This window comes from Equus caballus, chromosome 19 (genome assembly GCF_041296265.1).
Source record: "Equus caballus isolate H_3958 breed thoroughbred chromosome 19, TB-T2T, whole genome shotgun sequence".
NCBI lineage: Eukaryota > Metazoa > Chordata > Mammalia > Perissodactyla > Equidae > Equus > Equus caballus.
Window position 1 is genome coordinate 46915485 of NC_091702.1, and position 14578 is coordinate 46930062.

At 37.4% G+C, this 14578-nt stretch overlaps 1 protein-coding gene across 3 annotated transcripts in view; it reads left to right on the top strand.

The window, feature by feature from the left end:
- The window catches only part of HSPBAP1 (HSPB1 associated protein 1), a 50638-nt gene that overhangs the window by 11057 nt on the left and 25003 nt on the right, over window positions 1-14578 (top strand). For all 3 annotated transcript variants that reach the window (XM_023623650.2, XM_023623649.2, XM_070243703.1), the window contains 2 exons: window positions 2101-2286; window positions 10349-10530. In XM_023623650.2, coding sequence (XP_023479418.1) covers window positions 2148-2286; window positions 10349-10530 — 321 coding nt within the window. In that variant the 5' untranslated portion in view covers window positions 2101-2147. The remainder of the gene's footprint in view (window positions 1-2100; window positions 2287-10348; window positions 10531-14578) is intronic.

A 14578-nucleotide genomic window follows, 5' to 3' on the forward strand; every position in this document is an offset into this window, starting at 1 on the left:
TAAATATATGGTATTATGATGATGATTTTCAAAACCAAACTCTTCATCTTCCCAACAGAATGAGCTGTTGCCCCTAACTTTTCTCTTACGGCAAGTCACAAAGTCTGGAAACCTCAGTCTTCCTTATAGCTGCATCTGCCTCCCGCCCTGTCTCTTTGGTTGTAATAGTCTTTATATTATTCTTTGAATATTTCTCCATTCCTGTCATCTCTGCCACCCTTTATTGTTCAGGGCCTTATTATCACACTTCTTGCTTGGCTGTTGCAATGGTTCTCTGAGTCAATCCTAGTCCCTACATTTCCACACATTTCTACATAGCCCTTGTTTTTATTATTAATGGATATAATGTACCATGGGAATGTACTGTGGAAACAATGTTAGTAAATATTTTTCTACTTATAGACATTAAGTTGTTTATATTTTCAGTTTTTATATTGTGGTAGTGGGTATGTATATAGCTTATGATTAACTATTTTGTTACAAATTCCCATAACGTGAATTACTAGGTTAATGGGTTCCTTGAGATTTCTGCTTCATTTTCTCAGTTGTTTCCCAAAAGTTAGTTCTAATTTGTATGCCTCAAACAACAGAGTGTTATCATGGATGTATCGTAGCTTTTCATAGTCTAGCTAAACTTAAAAAATACGTAATGAAAAGTACAGCTTGTCCGTTTCCACACACATGGAATCCAGGCGCTCCAAGTCCAGGAAGATCGGGCACACTGTGTCTAGGTGACCTTGTACTTAGGTTTATAGGCTGGTTTGGGTTGAGACCTTTAATGAGAATTAATCACACATGCCAAAAGTGGCGGGGGGGAGGAGGGAGGGATCTCAAGGAAAGTTAGAAAATTTTGTTCTGGTCACATCCCATTTTCCTTAACATGGCTCTTCAGCACTTAAGGTCACTTGGGGACAAACTCGGGGCCTCTTGCACTTGGAGACCTAAGGGCACCTTCTGTCTTCCTCACTCCACGTGGGCCCCAACCCATCTACCTGCCCTTTGCCTCTAAGCATCCACCCTCATCTCCTCCTCGCTTGGGAGCCCTGACTGTGTAGAAGGTGACACATTGTTCTCAGATGTCCACTTCTGAGGCTTAGAGTCTGCTCACTTTCACCAGGTGCTTAGGAAAGGATTCCGAGTTTCTGCCCTTGTCTGAGAAAGGAGGCCAGATTGACTTAAATTTTCATTTTCTTTAAAAATAAGCCTTACGTTCAGACAAGTACAAATTACTCAAGTTCCTTGATGAGTCCTCCCCATTGCCTCTTCCTCTCATCAGAAAGTTTAGAAGAAAGTTGGATGATGGGAGAATTTGGGTTATTTATGAGCTTTTCTTAGTCTTTTGAGTGAAGGTAATTACAAGTTTGGTAACTGAAATAGAGGGTTTAGCTGATTGTTCTGGAGAATCATAAATATATGTTTTGGGGGTCAGAGTATGAAGCATATTTTGACTTTCCCAAAAACTTTCATCTTAAGATGCCTTTGAAGAGAAACCTACTTGTTCTTTTAGTTAACAAATAACTAGTCTTTACTATCCTATCCAGGATTAACATTCTGTGATTCTGTGAAATGTGTTGAAGCACTCAGTACGTCGCAGTGTTAGTTTGTACATATCCCCTGTGCTGTTGATGGATGCAGTTGAAGTCGAGGGTTAACACTGACCTCCGTCCTGGCACATCTTTTGTCTTCTTAAATCTTGGAATAAGAATACTCTCTCCATCGTTGAGTGCTGTATTGATTCCGTAGTCTTTTCGGCACAGACGCGTGCTAGAGCCAGGAGACTCATTGCTGACTCTGCAGCTCTGGCTGTTCTAGAGTAGTTCCCATCAGCATTTCTCATACAATCCTTCATTTATTTATTTATTATTCTTATTAATCCTCTCTTGGAAATTGTAAATATTTTCTAACATTTAAAATTTAACAGGATAAAAATCATTTAAGAATTATGGTTCTTTGAGGCCAAATAGTAATAAGTGAAGTGTAAATGCAATGTAATTATACAGAATTTGCCATAATAGAAATGATAGCAGCTATTTTTTTGTCATGTTATCTGGAACTACCTTATGGTTATCTATCCTTTGCTCTATTTTTTTTTCTCCCTAGGTGAACATGTCAAACCTTTTACACCAGAGAAAGCAAAAGAAATTATAATGTCTTTAGAACAACCCGCAGTCTTCTGTAACATGGTTTTTGATTGGCCAGCACAACACTGGACTGCTGAACACCTTTCGGAGGTCCTTCCTGGCAAGCGGATACGATTCAGGATGGGACTGAAAAGCACTGATACAGGTAGGACTACAAGCACAGTCATGTGCCGCATAACGTTTCGGTCAACGACGGGCTGCGTGTATGATGGTGGTCCCGTAAGCTTGGGACCATACAGCCTAGGTGTGTAGTTTGTGTATGTACACTCTATGATGTTTACACAGTGACAAAATCACCTAACGACAGATTTCTCAGGGTGTATCCCTGTCATTAAGTGAAGCATGCCTTAATCACGGGAATGCCTCTTCAGTAGCATGCCTACATTCTGTTTCTTTATCTCTAGAGAATCCTTTATTTCTCATCCTCTTTTTGACCCATTTGCAGATAGGAGAATTTTATTGGAAGTTGTAGGATAGTTTCTGTTAAGATTTCTTTTTAGACTAAACAACCTAAAGTTTATGGCCTCATGTAAAATGTATTTGTTCATGTATCATGGTTCATTGAATGTGATGGACAATAAATATTTGTTAATGTGTTGTTATATATGTTCTTGTGTGACTGAAAAAGACGAATGCTAATCTCATAGTCCCTTCCACTGTTGACTCATGTAGAATGTGTCCTTTTATTTGTGGCTTCAGGCACTATTTATAGTGCTCAGTCTTGGTTGTGATTTTATCTCTGCTTTATCAGCTGCCTGACCTCTATTGCGTTGCATAAACATGAAACGTATGTAAAGCTGTTTTGTTCATCGTCTTAAGAAGCCGTTAGAGTTTGCTCCCTCTTCCTCCCTGAAGACTTGGAACATTTTGATTTTTTACCTTATAGTCAGATAAAGCAATTACTGTTAACTCTAAAAATAATTTAAAGGAAAAAATAGTGCTGTTTCTAATCTTAAAGAGTTCATAACCGTTGTCTGGCTTCAGAACATGTGTTTAACTTCTATTTAAATATGAGTAAGTTTGGGAGTCTAGAAATTCACAGTGTTTTAAGCATTACTGTGAAGTGGCTCTATGAATATCTGTTAAAAACTCAGAAGGAACTAGAAAATTACCCACCTTCACTTCCAGTTTCTCCAAGCTTCTTTCTCTTGTGTTGACCTTTTTCTATTTTAAAATTAAATGCTACACCAGCAGCAGCCACGTCAAAATCAACCTGTGCTTTTTCCCTCTTGATTTTAGTCAAATAAATCTTCCACTCATTGAAGTGTCTCTTAGACAATAATTTGGAGAGAAACAGGAATTGTAGTTGTTTTCACATTCTGGTTAGACTCCAAGTACACTACCGCTAAGAGCTAGCAGTCATCAAGAGCTATTGTGTCCAGCACTGCTCTGAGTTTTGTACATACTAACTCTCTTAATCTGCTTCAGACCCTCTTAGAATGGCACTCTTATTATCCTGGTTTATAGATGAGGCACAGTAATTTGACATTTTCAAGTTAATACTTAAGCATAAAAGAAAAAGAAGGTAGAAAGTCTCTGCAGTTGTGGGCAACTGCTCTGAGTTTTTACTAAAGATGATTTGTTCTCTTTTGAAATTCAGAGAAAATTCACATTACATAAAAGTCACCATTTTAAAGTATACAATTCGGTGGTTTCCATGTAGTCACAATGTTGTGCAACCATCACCACTGTCTAATTCCAGAACATTTTCATTGCCCCATCAAGAAGCCCAGTACCCCTTAAGGAGTCACTGTCTATTCCATCTTATCCCCAGCCCCTGGCAACCACTGATCTACTTTATGTTTTTCTGGATTTGCCTGTTCTGGACCTCATACAAATAGAATAATACAATATGTGGCTTTTTGTGTCTGGCTTCTTTCGCAAAGCATGTTTTCCAGATTCATCCATGTTGTAGCATGTATCTGTACTTCATTTCTTTTTATTGCTGAATAATATTCCACTCTCTGGATATACCACATTTTGTTTATCCATTCATCAGTTAATGGACATTTTCACCTTTTTTTTTTTCCATTGCTCAACAAAAACTTTATGAGACATCAGACAGTATTTCCACTTTTTGGCTATTGTAAACAGTGCTACTATGAACCTCTATGTACAGATTTTTGTGTCAGTGTATGTTTTTGTGTCTCTTGAGTTTATACCTAGAAGTGGAGTTGCTAAGTCATACTGTAACTCTGTGTTTAACCTTTTGAGGAACTGCTCAATGGTTCCAGGCAGCTGAACCATTTTAAATTCCCACTCCAATGTAGGAGGGTTCCAGTTTCTCTACATCCTTGCCAGCACTTCATTTTTTATTCCAGCCATTCTAGTGAGTGTGAAGTGTTATCTTATTATAGTTTTGATATGCCTTTCCCTAATGACTAATGATGTTGAGCATCTTATCATGTGCTCATTGACCTTTCGTATATCTTTGGAGAAATGTCTTTTCAAATCCTTCACCCGTTTTCTAATTGAGGTGTTTTTTGTTTGGGATTTTTTGGGTTTTTGTCTTTCTGTTGTTGATTTGTGAAAGAGATCTTTATATATTCTGGATCCTAGACCCTTATCACTATATGACTGGCAAATATTTTCTCCTATTCTATGGGTTGTCTTGATAATTTGTTCTTTTAAAAGTTATTTCTTTGAGTATAATGCAGTATTTCCACAAGCAGTGTAGGGTAGTGGCGTAAGAGAACTTAACTCATGTTCAAATTTTGGCTTACTGTGTGACTTTGGGCAAGTCACTTAACCTTTCTGTATCTTAGAAATGTTTTCAAGATTAAATGCATTCATATGTATAAAACATTTAGAACAGTGTCTAGCACACAGTAAATGCTCCAAAAATGTTATTTAAAAATAGAAATAATTAAAAAATAAAAGTATGGATTTCCTCATTGTAGAAAACATGGAAAACATGGGAAGATCGAGAAATTTTAAAACACTTGGTCCCATTACCAAGAGATAACCACTAGTTGCACTTTGATATATGTCCATGCAGGCCTTTTTGTATTTTAAAAATAAAGTATTAATTTTCACAGCCTGCTTTTTTTTTTAATATAACATATTCTGAGCAGCTTCTCCTGACATTAAATGTGACTTTTAAATGACTCCCTAATATTCCATTATATGTTCATATCATAGTTTATGTTAAAAATCCTCCTATTTTGATTATTTAGATTGCTTAGAAGTTTTAAATTATAAATAAGACTGTAGTGAACATCTTTGAAAATAAATCTTGTCCGAGTTTCTGATTATTTGCCTGGGATAGATTCCTAGGAGGACGATGGAGTCGAAGGGTGTGAACATTATCATCAGTAGCCGCACCTTCTATGGAGCTTCTGATACCAAAGACCTCTGACTTATTCTCATCGCCTCTCTAAGTGGTGTCTGGTGACCCGGTGACTTACACCCTAAACATCTAGTATCCACTAGCTTCTCTCCTTCTCCCTGGCCATCCTCTAGTTGGGGTCTCTCTCACCTACACAACCACAGTAGCCTTGTCCCTGGTCCCTCTGCACGCCCCCTCCACCTAGGCCATTCTTCATACTGAAACCAGAGACAGTTTTTAAAAAACAAATCTCATCTTTTTTCTCTGCTTAAAACCCTTCAGTGGCTTCCCGTTACCCTTAGGCTAAAGACCCAGGTTTTTGTCTCGTGTAGAAAGCTCTGTTTGCCTGTCAGCTTAATCCCTCTCCCTCAGTGCAGGCCAAACGAGCATTCTTTTCAGTTTTTGTGATTCCAGAGGTTTACTGCTTCTTACTTCAGGGCCTTTCCATCTGCAGGCCAGCCATTCTCCTTTCTCTTCTCGTTTCCCCTTACCCCAGCTCTACCTAGTTAATTCCTCTTCTTCCTTCAGATCTCAGCTCAAATGTCATTTTCTCACGGAAATCTTTCCTGACCACATCTCCCTCCCCCACCCCCCAAATCACATGCAGCTATCGAGTTACCTCAGTGCCCCTTCTGTTTCTCAGTAGCGCTTAGCCCAGTTATAATCACATGGTTAGTTGTGTTTAAGTAAGTAACTGTTTAAAGTCTCTCTTCCCCTCCAGGAGGTCACCTGTGAGGGCCAGGGCGGTGGCTCATCATGCACCGAGCGCCTAATGGACATTCAGATATTTGTGGAGTGACAGCATGAAAGGCCTTTGGTCCATATGGCCAAGTGCTTTCCATTTATTCTCCTTCCAGAAAGAGCGAGGGTGCCTGTTTTGCCTCTCCTTTGCCCAACTGAGATTTATCTTAAAAGAAAATCTTGCTGATAGGTGAAAAATGGTATCTCATGATTTTAATTAGCATTTCTTTGATTGCTGGTGATGTTGAACATGTGTTCAAGTTTATTAGGAATTTGTATTTTTTCTGGTAATTGTTCTTTGTTCCTTATTTGGGTTTCACGTTTTTGAAACCTGAAAATAAATTTCTTTTTTATTAAGAATACTGTATTTGTTGCTGATGTGTTTCCCAGTTTATTGTTTGCCTTTTGATTTTGCTTCACATTTTTACATTTTTATATAGTTGAATAATATTTCATTAACATTTTCATTCTTATTTATTTAGAAATTTCTTCTGTATCTTTTTTACATTTTACTCTTTATCCATTCCATATTTATTTTGATATATGGTGTTCACTGACTTTTTTCTAAATAGTTGTTAGAAATAACAATACCTTTTATTTTAGTACCATTTACTGAATAATCCCTTTTTCCCCTACTGACTTTGAAACCACCTTTATTATATTAATATATTCTTTTATATTCCAGCTTCTGTTTTTTGGACCATGTACTGAGCTATCAGTTTTGAGGCCCATTAAACACTTTTTAAAAACTATTTTAGCAACTGGTATATATTTTACTGTTTGAAACAATGACTCATCCTCCCTAATGCTCTTCTTTCTCCGTATTTTCTTAGATGTTATTGAATTTTATTCCTCTAATGAATTTTAGAATTAAACAGTGTGCTCACATTAAACAAATCCTTTGGGGATTTTAAGTGAAAATTCACTAAGCACTGTGAATTAATTTGGAAAGAGCTACTCTGTGATAATACTGTATCTTCCTACACAAGAACATGTTATTTTCATTTATCGAGTTTATTCATCTCTCAGTAAAAAGATTGGAGTTTATCATAGGTCTATAAATTTTTTAAAGTATTGTAAATTTTTTATATCTGTTATGAAGGAAATATTTTTGCCTATTATATTTTTCTAACTAGTTGTGTTTGGTACATGAATGAAAGCCATTCATTTTTGTATGTTCATTTTTTTATCCAGCCACTTATGAGTGTACATAGTTTTTTAGTATATTGTTGTGGGTTTTCTGTGAAGATGGGCATATTATCTTAGAAGGATTGATAACTTTGTTTCCTTTCTGTTTCATGTATTTCTTATTTTTTTTTTAGGTCTTGGTTAGAATTTTTCTAGAATGCTTGGAAATAATAGTACTAATAAATAGCATATTTGAACATATTTGTAATGTATCTCTTAGTTTCTTTTAGGAAGCAGATAGTGACATCACACAGCTCTTTTGAAACCATTTTGGATCAAATTCCTTTGCCAGCATATGTGCTCAATGGCAATACTATATCTCAGCTGACAGTAATTTGGCAAGCAATTGTAGAAATAACCCTAAACATTTGTAAATAGGGAATGGAGCAGTGATCAAAAGTTCTCCCCAGTATCCACATACCATGCAGTGTTCCTTGCTTGTGAAATGATGAAATCTAACAAAAAGAGGAATATTTGTTTGCCTGCTGTGCAAAAAATATTTTAGCACTCCCTTTTATGAGAGTTAAAAGCAAACTCAATTTATACACTATTTCCAAATCCCGAACTCGGTTGAGCTGCTTCGTACCTGACACTTTCACAGTAAGTGGGATGCAAATTGCAGCTGCCTACGCTACTTCATTGTTAAACGAAAGAACAATAATAATAAAACTAGAAAGGAATAACTTTGCTGCATCGAATAAACTAAGAAAAACAGCTGTACCACCCAGAAAGACATGGTCATGATAACAGAATGAAAACAGTACCTTTGGTACTGCTACTACCAGGAAGGAGTGAAAGACTCTATTTTGAAATCACTATGCAAATGAAAAAGTCTATCATTTCCATTCATTCCATTCATTGTAATTTTCACCCGACAGTGACTGTTCTCACATATAATTTTTGCGTTTTTAGATTTTCATTTTTTAAAGTACAGAACTTGATGTGACAGAAGACAAAGTCCCCTGGTGAGGCTGCAGTGCAGACATGCCTGTGAAGCTGGCCTTACCTGAGAAGTCCTTCTCAGTCCACCCCAGCGCCCAGTGGCTCAAGTAATGGCTTCAGTGTTCAGTTGCATCAGTTGGATTGAATTCTGTGAAGGGAAAACTCAGGAGACAGTGTCCTGTCTTCAGGCTTACACTGGAGCTTACTGAAATGATTTAGAAATGACTCCTGTTTGCCTGCGCCGTGCAGCTTTCTTGCCACATGGCTTTTTGTTTATTAAAAAACTCGGATGTCCTCCTAGCCATTATGGTAAATTCTTGATGGTGATGTTGATAATATTAAGAGTTTATGTATATTGATGGGTTACTGTGTGCCAGGCACTATTCTAAGTACGTCTCAAAAATTATCAAATTTAAATAGTTCTTAAAGATGCAGATTTTTATCTTTTAGATAAATGTACCCTAGTAAAGTTTTCCTGTTTCTCAAAGCAGGTGACCAGTTGATGAAGCAGATGAAGTAAGATGACTCTGACACACACCCTCCCTTCTATTACTTCTCTGCCATTCTGAGGTTTTAGGAAAAAGGGAGAAACGGGTAAAGATAATGGGGATAATCCTAAGCAGTTCAGGCAGAAGTGGGAAAATATAAAAGCTGTTGAAATAAGAGTTTGAATACCCTTCTCCTCCTGCTATTAATATAGCTAACTTTTAAGGGGCCCTAAGTAAATATATGAATGAATAATAAGTACTAATAATAGTGCCTGGCTTTTACTGAGCATCTGCTATGTGTCCAGCGTGGACCTAACTGATTGACATGCGTTAGATCTGCATCCCCGCTGGAAAGGATTTCATGCTTTGCAAAGGAGGTCATAATCAGATCTCTTGAATATTAGCTTTCCAATGCACACTTAAAATATTCTGCTCACTGCCCTCAAAAAATTAATTTCATCACTATTTAGAAAAATAATTCTTGTGTAAATGAGTCACACTCATAATAACAAAGCACTGTGGACAGACAGTAGACCTCTGTAAGCTTTTTCCAGATCAGCCCTCATCTCTAGTGGTCTTTGCCTTTTTCCTATGTGTCTATGGCACAGAATTTTGCATTTAATTTCATGATGCCTCAAATTCCCTATTCTGGTGAAAGCTTTTTCTGTGTCTCAATATTCTAAACTCAAGAGTATGATCTATTTCTTTTATGTTCTCACAAGCCTGAGCACAGTGCTAGTTACAAATTAGGTACTTAATAAATGATTCTGAAATAAATGAGTTAATGAATAAATGAACAGACTTTAAATTGCCATTGTCCACTTAATGATTCTGAGGAGCTGTGTATAATATACGTGCAGGATAAAGTCAGATAATCGTCAGAAGACAGGTTTTTGGTGTTGCTTTTTCTTTAATCTGAAGATGAGTTCTCAAACTTTTTGGTCTCAAGATCCCTTTACACTTAAAAAATTATGAGTACCCCAATGAGCATTTGATGATGTGGGTTATACTAGTGATACTTACCATATTAGAAATGAAAACTGAGAGATTTTAAAATACAAGGACATAAGCACATATTCCATTAACTGTCAGAGCAGTGACAGCAACGTGTGTCATGTGGCCTCTGGAAAACTCCACCTCACACTCATGAGAGAATGAGAGTGAAAAAGGCAAGTAGTGTCGTAGTATTACTATGAAAATAGTTTAGACCTCACAGACCCCAGAAGAGGTCTTTGAGAATTGATAATCTGAAGTGTTGCACTGGATTACTGACTAGGCTATAGTAAGGGTAGTCTTTAATCTTAAAGCTAAAACCGTGTTTTTTACTTTTATGTTTAATCATGAATATTGTGAGTGTTGTAAATGGTTCTAATTATATAGCAAGTACAAAATTAATTTTCAATTAATGTTAAAGGATAGCTAACATTTTTTGGTTGAAATTACCTTCATTTGAAAAAACAGCAATGTTTAGAATCTGTGTTCGGTCTCTACATTTAAAGCTGGGTTCTCTTACATTGCAGCTCCTCAGTTTGAAACTGCCTGTAGTTACGCAGAAGCGACACTTGAGGAGTTTCTGACCTGGAACTGTGGCCAGCCTCATATTTCTGGACCATTTAGAGATTATGATCATTCTAAGTTCTGGGCTTATGCTGACTATAAATATTTTGTCAATCTGTTTGAAGACAAGACAGATATTTTCCAGGTAAGTCAATACATTGTTTTTCATCACGGTAATAATTTCTTCTTGAGAAAAGATCACAAATTAGAATTTCCCTAGTACCTTTTTCCTTCTCTGTCTTTTTCTCTCAAAAGTAGTTATCATGAGTCTTGTGTATTTTATCCACTCAAGCCAGAAGATTTGCTCCTCAAGAGGGCTGTCATGTTTGGCTCGCACAGCTGAGCAGCCTTCTCACTGTTTTCCTGTTCACCAAACTTCCTATATACTCTCCCTTGCCTTTACACAGCACCCGAGCTGTTTGAAGTACATTGGGAGCAGAGATTGTGTATAAAACTTCATTTCCTCCTGGCCTATGTCTAAGTTCTTGTTCTGTCCGCGAGGCAGACGGAGGTGCCCAGCTGACTACATGAAGAAGCATTTCTGGAAGCCTAGAAGCACTGCGGGCTGCTGCTGCCGTGCCTGCCTGCACTGGGGGGTTTAGTGCAGGGTGAAGGCCTGACGCAGGGAGGGCTGTGCTCCCGGTGTTTGATTGTAGAAGTCCTGCAGGAGGATGGGAGCGCGTGCAGAAATAAGAATGTGGAAGTTCTTTGCTATGTGTTGACATAACTGACAGCAGAGTTTGCAGACTGCCATATCCTCTTTTCTTTTCAGGGTTTTCTACCTCAAACTGACGGTTTATTTTGTGGGGTGATTTTACAAACTCCCTGCTCTGGTTTCAGTGCATGTCTTAGGCATAGGGCAGGGGTGGGAATAGTCCCAGGAAGCTGTTCGGAGGCCCACAATCAGGCCAAGGCTCCAGAGTTCTTTATCCTGCCCCTAATCCTTTGTAGAGCCGGCCCTGGTGGTCTAGTGGTTAAGTTCTGATGCTCTCACCGCCATGGCCTGCGTTCGTTTTCCTGTCAGAGAACCACACCACCCATCTGTCGATTGTCATACTGTGGCAGCTGCATGTTGCTGTGATGCCGAAAGCTATGCCGCCAGCGTTTCACATGCCAGCATGGTCACCTGTGGTGAACAGTTTTCAGCCGAGCTCCCAGACTGAGACAGACTAGGAAGAAGGACATGACCACCCACTTCCAAAAACATTGGCCATGAAAACCCTGTGAGTAGAGTGGAGCATTGGCTGATAACAGCACCGGAAGGTGAGAGGATGGCGCAGGGTTCCGCTCTGCTGTGCACAGGGTCGCTCGGACTGGGAATTGAGGGCGCTAACAACAGATCCTTTGTGGAGAGAAGTATCTCATCATCAATGCAGGCTGTTCACCCCAACTCCTCTCCTCCTGCCGGGCACCACCACCCACTCTCCGCACTTTCCTCTCACATAGGCTGCTAGTCCTTAGACTCCAGAGTACTTTTACATTCAGCCTATACTGCATTTGTCTTTTTCACTTTGCGTTAAGGAGTAGATGCTGATGTTTACATAGTTATTATAATACAACTACCAAAACTTTGTAACTTTCCTTTATTAAATTTTTTATGTATTTACTTACATTTTGCTTTTTATAAAAAAAGGAAAAATATATCACCTGCCCCATAATTGTTAGTTGAGGATATGTTTTCATTCTCATAACCATGAAGGAAATGCCTCAGTTTTGAAAACATTCAGTAGATGCTTTCTGAATCCAAAGTCTATCCCACATCTAATATTTGCTCATTTTTTGAATGATAATTTTTTTAGGTAACTTTTTTTTCTTATAACCTTAGTTGTGATCACTTTATGGATCTTTAACCCTGGAAATTCCAGATATCATAGTTAATGTTTAGAGTATTTTATTTTATTTCTTATAACCTCCCCACTCTGTATGTTAGACTAGTACTTTTTTACTCCATATTTCCAGTAAAACATTGTGTAATGGTAATATTTATAAATACTTACTTATACTTGGTGCATACTTGGCCTATGATTTAATAATTATCCCTGTTTTAAGAAAGCTGAGACACAAAAAGGTAAGTGAACCTTTTGTGAAATTAGACAACTAAGAAAGACGTAACCTGCCCTCCAAGCTTTGCCTGCCGCACTGTGTACTGCAGGGGGTCTGATACCGTCAGTTCCGTAGGGCCTCTACAGCGTGGATTAAGGACTCCATCTGTGCTGAGTCTGGGCCCACTCTGCCTTGGCTGCATCTCTCTGACCCCATCGTTGTTCTATCTCAGCCCGGGCGTGATAGCACTGGGCAGACATGCGTCCTGTCCATTAAGTGTGGATATAAAAGGCAGCCTTTTGATAATGTGCTGGAATTCTAATTGACCCGTTATAAAATCTGATATTTTTAGTTGAATGAGTTTTCTGTCAGCTCACATTGTGGTGATTAATTCTCTGGATTGGAACAGGCCGGTCTACTATGAACAACCAAGTCCATTAAGATTATATCATTTTTTATGTCAGAGTTTTCTGAACACCAAGTCCTCTTACATTCCAGGTACCTAAGTTTTTGTTGTTTTACTTTTACTGTATAATTCATTCAGTTACTAAGTCGTATTACTTAGTGTTTCAAGCTTTCTTCCATCTGTCATAAAATGGTGGGTAGTTGAGCATTAAAACTGATAAATTTTTAAAATATTTATTAATTCACTCAAAACACACTCATTATACTCATATGAAAATAACTGTATTCAAAATTTTTAAAAATTTTATGAGAGGAGTGGCATTCTTTTACGTTTTCATAAGTCTCTTTAATGTCTGGCTTCACAGAAGACAGCTGGATTCTTCTGTCTGCTTCTGCATTCAATCTGTTGCAGTTTGTTGGTTTGTTTGAAGTATATGGAGAATATCTTGCCTCACGCACATTTGCAGCTGAAAGAGAGGAGTATTTTAGCAGCCTTTTTAGATAATTGTGGATTTTTTTTAACACTCCACCACACTTGACAAGAGGTGATTTCTTAAAGGTTTGTTTGCTGCAGTACAGAATCTGAACCCACAATTGATGAATTCTTTGTATTCTTAGAATAAAATCCATTGATCTGTCTTGCATGGAATGGATCTTTGTAATGCCTTAATTGGCCATTTGGAAAATATTGGTTTACTGAGTTACATAGATCTTCCAAATGTTGACAGATTCCCTATACTTCATTATTTAAAAAAGTGACATTTGTTAATATCTCCGTTCTCGTCAAAAAAGTTTTTTAAGTAATAGGAAGCTTTCAAGCTCATGTGTTTCAAGCTAGGAGTTTTGGAAATCATTTTCATTTTGTTCAAAATATTTTCTAATTTCCCTTGTGATTTATTCTTTAGTTTATTGGTTATTTAGAAGTGCAATGTTTAATTTCCAAATATTTGGAGATTTTCCAGCTACGTTTTTATTCGATTTCTAATTTAATTTTACTGCGGTCAGAGAACATACTTTGTGTGATTTCTCCTTTTAAATTTAAGTGTTTTATGGCCCAGAATATAGTCAATCTTGATAGACATTCCGGGGCGCTTGAAAATAATGTGTATTCTGCTGTTGTGTTTTATAAATGTCAATTAAGTTAAATTGATTGTTTTAAGTCTCCTGTATCCTTAGTAATTCTCTGTGCTGATTATATAGAGAGAGGTATTGAAATTTCCCAACTATAATTGTATATTTGTTTCTTTTTCAGCTTGGGTTGGTCAGTTTTTGTTTCATGTATTTTGAAACCGTTATTAGGTTTATACACATTTAGGATTATTACGTCCTCTTAATGGCTTGATCTTTTATCATGGTGAAATGATCCTCTCCCTCCTGGGTTCTTCCTTGTTCTGATGTTTACATTGTCTGAAGTCTGCTTTGTTTAGTTTACCTTTGGTTAGCGTTAGCATGAAAGAGGAGTACTTACTATATGATTCCATTTATATAAGATTGTAGAACTTGCAAACAAGTTTATAGTGACAGAAAATAAATCAGTAGTTGTCTGAGAATGACCAGGTCGAGAGAGATGGGTTACAGAGGGTCGTGGGGAAACTTCTGGACCTGATCAAAATGTTTGTCATCTTGATTGTAGTGGTGGTTTCTCAGGTGTATGTAAAAATTTGTCAAATTGTATACTTTAAATATATGTTGTTCATTGTACGTCATTTATGCCTCAATAAAGTTGTTTTTTTTTTAAAAAAAGA